Source organism: Camarhynchus parvulus, chromosome 2, assembly GCF_901933205.1.
Source record: "Camarhynchus parvulus chromosome 2, STF_HiC, whole genome shotgun sequence".
NCBI lineage: Eukaryota > Metazoa > Chordata > Aves > Passeriformes > Thraupidae > Camarhynchus > Camarhynchus parvulus.
Window position 1 is genome coordinate 45606069 of NC_044572.1, and position 14055 is coordinate 45620123.

General features: G+C 47.1%; 1 protein-coding gene across 2 annotated transcripts in view; it reads left to right on the plus strand.

Annotated features, from left to right (window-relative positions):
• The window catches only part of TGM4 (transglutaminase 4), a 31050-nt gene that overhangs the window by 13801 nt on the left and 3194 nt on the right, over positions 1-14055 (plus strand). The window contains exons 1-10 of one of the 2 annotated variants that reach the window (XM_030943701.1): positions 3919-4036; positions 7403-7582; positions 7718-7821; positions 8130-8259; positions 8904-9022; positions 10330-10437; positions 11011-11185; positions 11660-11798; positions 12060-12163; positions 13435-13686. In XM_030943701.1, coding sequence (XP_030799561.1) covers positions 4021-4036; positions 7403-7582; positions 7718-7821; positions 8130-8259; positions 8904-9022; positions 10330-10437; positions 11011-11185; positions 11660-11798; positions 12060-12163; positions 13435-13686 — 1327 coding nt within the window. In that variant the 5' untranslated portion in view covers positions 3919-4020. Of the gene's footprint in view, positions 1-3918; positions 4037-7402; positions 7583-7717; positions 7822-8129; positions 8260-8903; positions 9023-10329; positions 10438-11010; positions 11186-11659; positions 11799-12059; positions 12164-13434; positions 13687-14055 lie in introns of those variants that run through there. The other variant, XM_030943700.1, reaches the window with a different exon arrangement.

The following is a 14055-nucleotide window of genomic DNA, read 5'->3' on the forward strand; positions in this document are numbered from 1 at the left end:
TGATCACTGTTTGATCTCTGTCTTTGCCTTCTTCAGGAGCAGAGCCCTTGGGTGGTGCTGGGTTGGGCACAGGGTGATAACAGTTTTCATTTCTTCTGCGGGTAAATGCCCAAAGCCAGTCACCTATATCCCTAACTTAGGTCCAAAAATCCTCTTTCAGCCTTCAGTTGGAAGGAAGGAGTAGGGCCTCCATGACTCTTGTGTGTCCCTTACAACTCAGGGTAGTCTATGACTTCATGATGCTGTGAAACAGTGGAATTTCCATAATAATTATACTGGCATCAATCACTTCTCTGGTATTTGCCTGTGAGAAACTCATTACCAGGTACCTGGAGCCAGATGACTTGGAATCAGTTAAGATCTGGGCTTGGCCATCTTTCATCAACCCCTGACGTCCGAATGCCTACCACAAGCTGGCTCATGTTGGATTAGAAGCGAATCTGCCTGCTGGATACATGGGATGCCCTGTGGGCACAGACCACTGTCATGGTCCATGGTCAAAGTATGTGAGTGAGAAGTGATCAAATCAATGCTCCTTTCAGAGTAACAGCAGCACTGGCACACCAGGATCATTGTGTGGATGTGATGTGTCTCAGTACTAGGACATTCCTAAAGACTGAGGTACATCTTAATGAAATTGTGAGAGCAGGATCTACGTAGCACCTCAAATCCAGCTCATTTGAGATGGACCAGATCCTCAGCTGCTCTTCTGTGCTTTTTTTGTCTTTGACACTCCCAAGATTTCTCCCTACCTATCACTCCCTAGGCTGTGATTCAGGCAGGACTCAACACCTACTAGGTGGTGCACATGGGAGCAGTCCTGCTGTGGTCAGTGGAGGACATCTCACCGTGGTGCCATCAGGATCCAGACAGGGGCTGTGTCCATGTGTTCCGTGCCAGATGCACTGTTCACCCTCTGACACCTCAGAGCAACCCCGTGGGAAGGCTGAGAGGATGAGTTCACCCTTCCAGAGCACCGAAAAGGAAACCATTTGATCTGTTATTTATTTTGAGTGTTACTCTGACTAGACATAGAAAAAAAACCCGACAAAACAAAATCAACTTGAAGCCTCAGGTGTTTATGAAAAAGGTAGCTCAGTAAATTGCTGTTACAAAGGGCAGCTTCTCATGGGCTTGCAAATGAATGAAAATGTTAAGCTAAGGATTTGTCTTTCGTGTTTGGCATCAATACCTGTGGTCATGCTCTGGAAGTTTGACTTGTTTTGTCATTTTTGATACACAAAATAAACAAAACCTGAGACAAAAGGCAAGCTTGCAAATAGGGGAGCAGCCACTGGGGAATTTTATTTTATTTGTTTGCATTTTATTACCTTCTTGTGCCAGCTAATAAGGTGACCTTGCAACAGACAGATGTAGATAAGGCTGACCGCCTCTGTTGTCTTATTTTGCAAGCTGGGGAGTAAGTTGCTGGAATTATTGAGAATAGGGAGATTGCCTTTGGGGGAAAAAATCTTCTCCTACTGTTAATTAAAAGAGTATAGTTTTATAAGAAAAATTGAAGTGATTAACTGTTATAACTGTTTGGGGGTAAAAAAATGAAATTAAAATGGGCTTTTTCATTGCTTCACCAAGAAGAAAAAAGCCTGGAGCTGAACCATAGCCAGCCACTCTGATCAGCAAAGACAGGAGGTTTACCTGTAAAAAGATAGAGATCACCTGCTGACAACGTGAAAAAACTTGAAACCACATCTTTTAAAAACATTCCTGTAGTTTAAGCTGAAATTCCTCTTCTCAGACCTTGCCAGCAACTCCTGGAGAGTATTAGAGTTCAATGGCCTTTCCTGGCAGGGCAGGCTGGTACGAGCCAGGGGCAGGAGGTTGTGTTGGGAGCGTGGTACCATGCACCAGGTTTAGTTTTGATGAATTGAGATACTATCAGTGTGTAGAGAAAGATAATGGGAACAGGCTAGATCAGCAGCTGCACAAAGCTAAAGGAGAACTGAAACCATGCGCCAATGGCCAAACCTCCCCCCCAGAAAAGGTCAGCCACCTTCCAAGATGGAGTAAGTTCAAAGATGGCAGGGCAGAACCCACACCCGTGTAATTTTTACAATCTTTCCTTGAACTCTGAGGTTTAAAGTGAGGGTCAGGAAAAGCACACTGTTGAAATCAAAGTTTTGCAAAACTCCACAGGACTGGAAGTATGACTATCCCTGGTGAATACATGCCCTGCTTCCCTTGCTCACCCTCCAGCACAAATATAGAACATTTTTTTCAGAAGCAAAGTGTTACCAACATAAATCTGTTCCTGTTTGCAAAAATCTGTAATTTTGCTGTAGGACTATTGTGTCAATACAATTTAAGATGCCTCCAACCAAGCATAGAATGATGTGTAAAACAGGTTGAGACTGGATTAGGAAACTACTGTCAGTGACTTCAGCTGATGTGGATTACTCTTGCTGCAGTTAAATGAAAATCAGTAAGATATATCATAAATGTTCAGATTACACGCATTACTGGTTATGTTGTTGTACTGACATTCCGTGTATACTTCACTTCATCCCATACTGCTCCTAAACAAAAATGTCTTTCACCCCCTAGGAGGAAGGAAATGCAGAATAAAAGGGATACGGAAAGGTAAATCAGTGTTTTTGTCAATAGTGAAATACGCAATTGCCAGCGCATTGTCTGGTGCTGAATGCTGAGTGATGCTCCATCTGCTGAGAACATTGGTGGTTCCAATCTTCTTGTTCATCTTCAGATGTCCAGTGAGATTAGGGATGTGTGCTGAACCCTTGGTGCCCTGTGGTGCCCTAGCCATGCTCTCAAGCAAGGACACCCAACATACACCTGCCAGCAAGCAGTGACATGCTCAGAGGGTGGTATCTGCTAACTCAGCTCCACATTTGCACCAAGGGAAACTGTCCTCCCAAAAGGAAATACCTGCTTACCCAAACCAGTGGAGAAAAGTCGGTGCCTTTGAAGGCTTCCAAAGAGAGATCTTCTTTAGGAAGAGCCCACATTTAGACAGGGCAGCCTTGCAAACAGAATTCTACCTTGCTGAACCTTGGGCTGTTCCCATTGAGGGAGGCATCAGGAGGCTGAGGCTGCTCCCACAGCTGAGCTACCTCTAAGTTTCTGGGTGCCTGGGGACATTTGTATCTCTTTCTGGACACTGTGCCCGTGTCACTGGTGGCCTGTATATCACCATCTCTCCTCTCTGTGCTGTAGGCTCACCTCTCCATCTTGGGTTGCCCTGAGGACCAGGGTGGCAGTGGGACATGTGGGGTCCAACCATGTCCTGGCAGAGACCTTTAGCAGAGCTGCCAGCAAAGAGCAGCCAGCAAACAGCTCCTGTTCAATCACATTTCTTTCTCCTCCTGGACATAGCCTGATTCTCCTCTTTCCCACTCAGTGCTCCCACTGGGCTATCTCCCTTGATGTCCACCTAATCCTGTGGGGAGGGGGCCAGCGCTAGGATCCTTCAGCTTTTCAACCCACATGTGTTAATGCTGGATTTTAGCCCATGCTCCAAGTATTTCTGTCCCAAATGTGATGACAGAAACCTCATTAACTTATAAGCATGTTAGACTGGTCCTAATGGGGAATTCTGTTCTCCTAAGGATTAAATGTTTGTGCGCTTCCTTGTAAAGTTAGCCCTGGAGTTGCAGTCCTGGTGACCTGGATATTAGGGCATAGGTGAATTCTTGTTACTCACCTAGCCTGTGATTTTACTGTTTGTCAGTGAAGGGTCTGTCCACTTGTCATCTGATTATGCAAATTCACCTTCCATGTGAGTCGGGATTTAAGTTTCGCTGTTTTTCAGGGTCTGACTATGTGCAGAGGGAGTTGTAGTCTTTTTTTTTTTTTCCACGGGAACTTCCTTTCTCGAAACACCACCCCTTGGCAGTGGACCTGCTGACACCTCAGAGCAAAAGACAGATAAAAAGGGCAGCCTGTCTTCCTTCTCCACACTCAGAAGCAAGTGGCAGAGACTGCTCAGGAGTTGGGAAGCTGCTGGCACTGCAAGCATCTCGGGTAGAAACTCTGACAAGAACCATGTTCAGCAACACTGGTGAGTTTTTAATGCTTGACATATGTTAGGTGTGAAGTTTGGCAAGTCTCCCACAGGGAAAATTGCAGCTCCAGAGGTTCTCAGCTCTCTTATTGCTATGGGTGACACCTTGAGGAAAGAAGTTTTGATACCAGCACTGCTCACAGGGGATCATTTTGCTCTGGCTGTGCAAATTCTGTTTTTGACAGATTAGTAAACTAACTGCAAGACACAGTTTATTTTTCATCACTGTTCTTCAACCTGTAGACATCTGGTTCTGTCAGTGATAATGGGAAAGAAATGCAGCTCTTTTAAACTTGTTCCACATCAATGTTAAAATAATTTCTTTCTTTCAGGCTACTTTATCATGTAGATTATTGCTCTTTAGTGATGGCTGATAGCATCTGAAGGAAGTTTCAAAATAACCGAAAGGAGGACTTATTGGGGCTTGAGCTCTGTCCTATGGCTGTCCTGCCTGCCCTGTTGTCAGGAGTTCCAGCACCTACCTAGAAATGTGCCTGGGTCACTCCTGCAGCAGCTGCTGAACCAGCACCACTGGCCAGCCCAGCCCCAGAATGCCCAGAACCCCTGGGGTTTGGGATGTAGCTGAGAAGATGCACATGTGGGCTGGGTGGTGCCCGCAGCAGAGTTGGGAGCAGGTCTCCATGGCTTTCAGGAGGGGAGGGGTGTTTTAACACTGCCCTGAGTCCCTCAATTTCAAACCTCTGTACTCTGAGTGTGGATGAGCTGAAATTTTCCAAGAAGTCTTGGACTGCAGCATCTTTGGGATGTGATCTCACATCTCTAGGATGTGCATGAGTGTTTGCCTGGAAGCTGGGCAAAAATCAGGACTAAGTGCAGGTATCCAAATTATGCTGTCTCTTGAAAAACTACAGTTCTCATCCCAATTCTCTTCCGTCCTTCTGAGCAGCTCTTGTTCCCACTGAAGCCAGACATACTATAAATACTCTGCTCCATATTGATAAGTTTTTTAAACCCCATCACCTCTTCATCATACGGGAAAAAAGACCCCACATACTTACCAGTGACAAGGCCTCATATGCCCACCCCTGATCGCTGTTCTCTTGAAGCTCTGAATGTCTGTCCAGGCAGGCAGTGATGCAATGGATCCTGTGGGCTAGTGTAGAAAGGAGCTCTATAAAGGATAAATCATGGAACTAGGTGACAAAATACTGCCTTGAATTTTTTCCTATTAAAAAAGGAAAAGAAATCTGACAGAATTTGAGGTTTGGGCTTGCTTCTGGCCTGGCCCAGGAATGAGCACAAACAGGACTGCCTCTTGCAGCCTGAGCCTCTGTCCTGTACATTCTAGGTATACTCAGCTCTTCTGTAAATCACGAATTTCCGTGTTGGCACACACAGGTGCCTGCAGGCAGCCAGACCCAGGGTGTGTGGGGGCCCAGCTCCGTGCCCAGGGCAGGAAGCAGGGCAGGAAGACAAAAGCAGCAGGTGAGGGTTGCCCAGGGAAGACAAGCTGCGGCCAAGCCCCCTGGGATGTGGTGATGGGTGTGCCACTGGCTCGCTCTGAGGCATTCCTTGGCACTGGACACGGTGCCAGTCAGGTCCCAGGGTATCGCAGGTGTGTTTGCACAGGAATAAATGCAGCACAACTGACGGGCAGCACTGAGTGGAGACAGGTCTTTGGCACAGTGCTCAGCATGGTCAGGCCATGCTCTAGGGCAGCTGTTGTCAGTGAATCTTCCCTGTGCATCCTCAGCATCACTGGTGATGTCCAGAAATGGGGTGGATATGCAGTGCCTAAGTTAAGAAATGCTGGATGGATGGATTTCCTTGGGCCCTTTCCCATAGCTATCCTATGTGTTCAACTCTTATATCCCTTTGCATCCCTCTCCCAGGACCAAGTATCTTCTCAGCCCAGCGCCAGGGTTTTCCATAAAGAACAAGGTTGAGCAACTTTAATGTTTGGAGATTTCTTAATGCTGAGGAAGATGCACTTCCTCTTTGTCCTCAAGAGGGTTAGCAGCTAGCTCCAGCCGAAATTTTTTGACATAAATGCACACACACCCCATTGCGCAAAATGTCAGCCCAAGGCTGGCTACTGGCATGCAGCAAGCAAACAAAAAAGCACTCAAATATTAAGCTGGTCAACAAAAGATGCTGGTCAACTTTAAGTCTATTTGTTGTGCCAGTTATATCTGGTATGTAATGAAGATAAATATGGTTTATATATTTACGAAGAAGAAATACACAGAGATAGGGTGGGGGTCCATGGGTGGTCAGTTCTGTTTACTCAGGGCTGCAGTCACTGCACAGGTTGCAGAAGGGAGCGTGCTGCTGATTTCAGCCTGCCCTGGGACTAGCCCTGCATGTGGCACTTCTCACACCACACCAGCTACCAGCAGATTCCAGCCTCTTCTGTGTTAGGGATGGTTCTTGTTGATAATAACATGGTTGCCAGGTACCATGCAAATCTGTCAAGACGTTTGGTGAATTAATCTCTTCAGTCATTATGCTTTTGACTTGCTAATATCAAAGTTACCGTAACCCGGTTTTGCCTCTCCCATGTCTTCATCTGAATCACTCATGAGAAGAGTGCTTATGAGGTATTGTTACTCCCTGCTGTTCACACAGAATTCATCCTTTGAGGATATTTGATGGGCAGGTACAAGACATAAACGCTCCCGAAGAAATACAGCTCAGCCACATTCCAGCATGCTCTGGCTTTTCTTGTCACATCTGGGCAGGCTGCCAAAGCCTGATGCAGTGACCCCCAAATCTCCATCATTTTTCAAAGCTGAGGGCTTTCTTTTTGCTCAGATGTATCACTGGCTTGTGCCTCTTGGAGTTCCACTCCTATGCTACAACTCTGAACCACGAGCCACTGGGCACGGAGATGCTGAGGCTTTTCCTGGCCCTGATCCCATCCAGAGTTGCAGGAGAGGAGGCAGTCGTTTAAAATATTGTGTCTTAAAAATCATTGCTGTGTTGGGAATGAATGAGACCAAGGCTCTTGCAAGGGATTCTTGCTGGGAAGTAAATCTCTGCTGAAGCCAAATGGAAAAAGCAGTCCCCCTGAAGGGGAGCAGTGCTCTGTGGTGAGTGTTCTACAGCAATCCATCCAGATCAGGGACAAGTTCCTGCCTTGCCCTCTGACTATTTGGCCCTGAGCTGCTGTAACATGGTTCTGCCTCCTCCTTCTCCCTCCATGTCTGCCCAGGGGGTCTGAGGTTCACCTCTGGGTATTTTCTTTAATTTTTTTTTATATATTGTCTTTTGCTAGATCTCTTGTTACTCTAGATATTTTGATGACTCACAGGGCTGCATTAAGAAGAAAAAAACTGTCTTTACTGAGAAAATCACCATCTCTTCTTTCTCATTTCTCCTTTTCTCCTGATGTTTTTCCAGAGAGCAGTCTGAAGGTCACTGGGGTTGACTTTCTGAAGAGCCAGAACACGCGGCAGCACCACACGGATGGGTACAACATCCAGAGCCTGGTGGTGCGGCGCGGGCAGCCCTTCCAGGTGCTGGTCAGCCTCAGCAGGGAGCTCAGGGCTGCTGACAAGCTGACCCTGCGCTTTGGCATCGGTAAGCAGGGGTCTCTCTGTGGCCACCAGGCAAAGCCAGAGGGCCCCAGGAGCATCCAGGTGCCTCTTCCTGGCACTGCACAGGCATTGCAGACCTGTGCAACCCTCACACATATTGTCTTGGGTTTGTTTCCAGGTGAAAGTCCAATGAAAAACAGGGGGAGCCTGCTGTCGCTGAAACCGGAGCGGGAGGATTTCAATGGTTGGAAAATCTCCGTGGTTGAGAGGAAAGGCAAAGAGGTAAAGCTTGTGGGCAAGGAGCCCAATGCCCAGTACCAAGCCCATCAGAAGCTACAGAGCAAAGCATCCTCATATCCCCGTCCTGCTTCCCTTGGTTCTGTGATTTTAGATGGGCTGCAGCCTTGTCCTGCTTATTTCATTGCTCCCCCCATGCACAGGCAGGCTTTGCCCTATCCCATTGCCTTCCCCTCTTTCCCCACAGGGATCTGCATGGCCCCCAGCTTTGCCACTTGTGCCAGCTCTGTGGCACCATGCATGTGGCCATGGTGGGGTGTCCCTCATGCTGTCCCTCTTTGTTGTCTCCTCAGTGCCTGCTGTCTGTCACCAGCTCGCCCAATGCCCCTGTGGGAAAATACAACCTGCATGTGAAGACTGGCAGTAACATTTACAAGCCTGAAAATGGTGTCATCTACCTTTTGTTCAATCCTTGGTGTGAAGGTGAGTGGTCCTGCAACTGGGAGTGATAATGACTCCTACCAGGGATTGTCCCAGATGGAATTTTGCCTCATATTTTCCCTATTCTCTTTCTTACATACATTGCTTTTTCCCCATAAAACACTGTAAGCAGCATCCTCGTGGAGACAGTGGGAAGCTGGGCAATAGCAACAAGCCAGCTCCTCACTGGATATTCTCCAGTGTCAGGACATAGAGGGACATCTATCTGTCACATCTGTTTGCACCTCTGTATCATCCCTCTCTGTTTCCCTGAGCCAGCCAAAGATTAACTGAGAGAACTGGGTTGGCTTAAGATCCAGAAAAAAATAACCAGAATAAAAAATTGTGTGGTTGGTGGGCATCAGTTCCCCAGTTCTCTCTGCTGTATACCTAGTGCTCCACAGTGTTCAGAAATAAGATTTTGGCAATAATAGAAGAGTGGTCACATAGCAATGGACCTACAGGGGGAAATTAAAGATTAGTCTTATTGGAAATTCTTTCATGATAGGAGCAAAAAAATGGGAATGCTGCATGGTCATCTTTTGGTGTGAATGTTGCAGATCCTTAGTTATCCCAGTTTAGCTTTCCATGGAAGATTTCATACAGGGTGTGCAAACCACCTGGCATCTGAGGGATTTTTTCTGCAGATGATGTTGTCTACATGGCCAATGATGCAGAGAAGGAGGAATATGTGCTCAATGACACTGGCACCATCTATGTTGGGTCTGCGTACAGCATCTACGACAGGCCCTGGAATTTCGGGCAGGTAAAACACAGCTGTCTTGTCAGCCCTATTACCTTTCTTCATCCCTTCAGCATGAAGCCCATGAGTAGCTCAAAGTGCTGGAGTGACCCTGCCAGCTTCACTGGGAGGGCTCACCTACTTAGAGTAACCTGTGTGCCTACGTGTGTTCCCCACCCACAGCTGGAGAACGGGATTTAGTAGCATATTTATAGTCAGATGATGTGACCCCCTGGTAAAGGATGTGGAAACTGGGAACAGGATATTTCTGATCGAAAAAATTCCCATAAGGGAATTCCTGCTCTCATGCAACTGTAAGTGCTGTTAGTCAGCTAATGAGACATGGAGAGGGCTGATGGGGAAAAAAAAATCTGATTTACCTGTTGCATCATAGTCGGGTATAAAGAGGGCAAAATTACTGGCAGAGGTTATCACCTTTCTAGTGGTGCTTTCACTAACAGCTGTGTGCAGGACACAATCAGCCACTCTCTCAGGAAAGTTCCTGCACGCTGCCTCTGAGATAACTCCAGAAGAGCGGAATGTCAAATTGGCTTGGGCTAGAGATAAGACGTGGATGCCAGAGCAGTTTTATTTGCACCCTGTACAAAGCACACAGGCACCAAGCATGGTATATTCCACCCTATCCAGATAGAAATTCCCAGCAAAAACCATTCAAATCTGGGGTTTTTCTGTTTTGTTTTGTTTTATAAGTCTACAATTTTTGCAGGCTATCTGCAGAGTATGTATCTGCAGGGCATACATAGCCCAAAGGTGCTCACACTGATGCCTTTACACTAAAGGGGCCAAAGGGCATCATCTGTAGGGCTGTTCCTATCCTAATATTTATCCTGCTGTTAAGAAATGAGAATTGATATTGATATTCTGACAAGGTCCATTGGATCATATGTTTGACATCTTTCTGAACTGAACCTCAGGGAGCTTTATCAGCAATTGCTAGTTGTGAATCTTTGTTGTAATAGTTAGCATTTACGTACCTTTCTTTTTTCCAAGGTTCATTTTGTGCCTATGTCAATAGACTAAATATCAGTAGAGATCTTAAATTTTCATTACTCTTGTGAGTAATTTGCAGAGTTGCAGGGAGATGACGTTGGTGACTTTTGTGCACAGGAGTAAAGATTGCTGGGTCAGGTTCCAACTGTGTTTGCAAGACACTCGAGACAGCCTTTTGTCTTACAAGGCTGGGTTTCATTTTAGCCCTTGTTTGGAAAGAACAGCTCTGGGAAGGCCCACAGCCTTGGAAATTCAATATAACAAGCAAATTCTGGTTTAGGGCAGCATATAAAAATATCTCTGTTTTCTCTCCAAAACAGTTTGAGGAATTTGTCTTGGATGCCTGCATGTATCTGCTGGACAAAAGCAAGCTCAGCCTGGCTCAGAGAAGGGATCCTGCTCATGTGTCCAGAGCCATGTCTGCTTTGGTAAGCCTCTCAGCACTTTGCCCCTTCATATCTTACTTTATAAGTAAGTATAAAGTACTTACTTTATACTCCTTACTTGCTCTTTTTTCCTGGGACCATGAACACCATTTCAGGAGGCATCTGAAAGGGATTCCTTTGGGAAACTGCAAGCAAAGAGACAGAGGCATTTTGGGGTGGAGGGAAGAGGCAGACAAAAATATAGCATGTTCCTGTCTCCAAAGCTTGCAGCTGCCCCAGTGGTTGTCCTTCCTCATCAGCTGTGTTGGTGGGGCCAACACAAGGGTTGTGTTTTGGGTGGGTAGCTACTCTCTGTGCTGGGACCCTTTTGGAGGCCTTTGGCTTATGACACAGGATGCAGAGTTAATTTTTACTGCCCTGAGCAGAATTTCCACCTCTCTCTAGATATCCAGGTGGTTTCTAACCAGGGGAGCCCCCAGCCAGGGCCAGCAGCCTTGATGTGTCCCACATGGCTGTGGAGCACCAGGGAAGCCACAGGGCAGGCACAGACCCTGGGGTTTAAGCCTCATTCAGCCTCATCCCTTAATTTTTCTGCATGTGTGTGTGTGGCCACAGGTTAATGCCAACGATGACAGCGGAGTCCTGCTGGGGAACTGGTCAGGGAACTACGTCGGTGGAACATCCCCTATGGATTGGATTGGGAGTGTGACAATTTTGCAGAAGTACTACAAAACCAAGAAGCCGGTGTGTTATGGCCAGTGCTGGGTCTTCTCAGGAGTCCTCACCACAGGTGAGCAGTGAACAGTGACCTGCCTCCCTTCTCTGACACCCCAATTACTGTGCTAGTAAGCCAAATCACTGTGCCTCTGAGCAACAGAGTGCCAGGGTCTGTCTGTAAGGAGAGGCTGAGGGAGCCAGCACTGCTCAACCAGAAGAGAAGGCTTTGGGGGTCTGATCCTTGTGTGTAAATACCTGACAGGAAGGAGTGGGGTGCAGACAGGCTCTTCTCATTGACACCCAACAACAAGAGCAGAGGTGATAGGCACAGCCTGAAATATGAGAGGTTCTGTCTGAACCTGGGAAAACAGCTTTTTTCACTGTGAGGGTGACCAAGCACTGGCACAGAGAGGTGTTCAAAAGCCATCTGGACACAGTCCTGAGCACCTGCTCTAGAGGAGCCTGGGTGGGCAGAGGGGTCAGGTGAGAGGATGCCTGCCAGGCTGAGGGATTTTGTGACCTTGTGTTTTGTCTGTCTGTGCTGCAGTCATGCGTTGCCTGGGGGTGCCATGCCGCTGTGTGAGCACCTTCGACTCTGCCCACGACACGGAGGAGAACCTGAGGGTTGATGTTTACCTGAACGACAAAGGAGAAAAGCTGAACTCATTGTCCTTTGACTCTGTCTGGTACTGCCAAGTGGGGCTAACAATTCCTACGCCCTGTGCTGCCTTGCAGTTCCCCATTTCCCAGCCCCAGCAATTCCTTTGAGAATTTCACTACTGCTTGGGGTTTGTTGCTCAGGAGAGAGAGAAAGAAAGCCAGGGGTTTCACAGGGTTACCTGCAAGTACCCATTAAATCTGCCCTTACTAAAGGATTAAGGGAGGAGACTGTGACTCTTCAGGCTGTAACAACTCACACCTTTTCTTTCCAACCTAAATGCATGCAGGAACTTCCACGTGTGGAATGATGCCTGGATGAAGAGAACAGACATACCAGATGGGTTTAGTGGCTGGCAGGCAATTGATTCAACCCCTCAGGAGCAAAGTGAAGGTAGGATTTGCCTAGAAAGGCTCTTCTGCAACTCCTGAGGGAGGCAGGGACATTTTGTGTGTAAAACATGCTTCCCAGTCAGCAAACCAGGTACTCCTCACACACAACTTCATGCACCAGGGCAGTGACATTGTAAAACAGCAGGTCTCACTCCTGCCACCTCAGCCCAGGATGGAAGGAACAGCATTTCTTGGCAGGCACAAAACCAACAGTGTGGGAATGTGAACTTTGTTTCAGAGGACATCTAAGTCATTGGGGTCATGAGCCTGTTCATTGGTAGATGAGAGGAGTGACCACCAAAACTCCCTGCACAGGTTCAGGGAATTTGAAGGTGGAAAAAAACCAAAAAGGATAATCCTCAGGGAAGTGCTGGAAGTGGAATATTGCCTAGAGATCAAACACAGGAGGTGTCTGGATGCAGCTGTCTTAATAACCTGAAATTGGCTAAGGAAGAAACTTTCTAACATAATTTTGAAGCATTAGAAAGCAGATATTCGTTATTGCAGCATGCTGAACACCTGGAGGGTATTTCCTCTGATTTGGTGTATCATGAAATTTTACAACAAGGTATTTATTCCATCATGATCATACATATTCATTAGAGTGTACTTTGTGGCTAATACATAAACATCAGTTCTTCTGAACTAATTTGCTTGCATCTGCCTCTTGCTGGAAGGCCTTTTATGGTCCTGGGGGTGTCTGAAGGGGTCCCTGATGGTCGTACTCACTAAGCACCCTCAGCCTTACAGATGACCTTGCCTGGAACTTCTTAGGACATGTGCTGTTGTTTCTTGTCACATAACATTGCCACAAAAGCCACTACATTCCTCATTATCTGTTTATCCACTGGTTCCAGCTAGGTTTAGCATCTTGTGGGCTTACTTTTACATTCTTTTATCTACTTCTTTAAAACACATTGATCGTGTTTGGACAAGGGATTGTTATGTTCTCTTCCTTTTATCAAACCCAGCTGCGGCTTTCTAACCTTAAAATTATCTAAGTGAGGGGAAACATGCAAAAGCTCCTACCAGACCTTGGTCATCTATAAAAAATTCCCAAGCAGCTGTGGGATGAATGAGAGGGTTTGGAGTTCATTACTGAGTTGGAGGGCTGTTTACTGCTAAGCATCAACTGCCATGAGCACAGATTCCTGCTTGAGTGTTGTCTGAGTGTGGAGCAAAAACTGGAGCCACAGCAGGTGTTTGGAAAGCCAGGTGGTACTGAATGCCCTTTCCAGGTCGTTTCCAGCTGGTATTGAATGCCCTTTCCAGGTCGTTTCCAGTGCGGGCCCTGCCCGGTGAAGGCTGTGCGGGAAGGAGATGTGTACCTGCCCTACGACGCCAAGTTCGTGTACGCAGAGGTGAACGCTGACAGGGTCTACTGGGTGGTCAAGAAGGTGAACGGCAAGGATAAATACTTCAAGGTTGGCACGGAGACCCAAGCCATCGGCAAGAACATCAGCACAAAAGCCGTGGGGCAGAACAGGCGGGTAGACATCACCCAGGAGTACAAGTACCCCGAAGGTAACTGCCCCCATCCTCTGACACAGTGCCAAAGAGGAGACCCCCACCTTGCAGGTCACCCCACAGCAGGTGTCCAGGAGAAAACTGCAGGAGTAGCTGCAGTGGCAATCTCGGCCTAAGGCCTGGAGACCCTCGGGAGGCAGCACTGCTCCCGGGCATCCTCATGCCCGCAGTGACACCTATAGGCTGCTCCTCAGGGACATGAGCAAGCTTCCAGACCGTGAAAGAAATGGGCTGAGTGATGGACCTTGTGTCACACTGACCTTGGCTTTGTTTTTTCATTTCTTCATTTTGTCTTTCCATTCCCCAAACTATTTTGGAAAAAAGAAATCCCGCATTTCCTTACAGTTCTCAAGATCCAGCCATGTT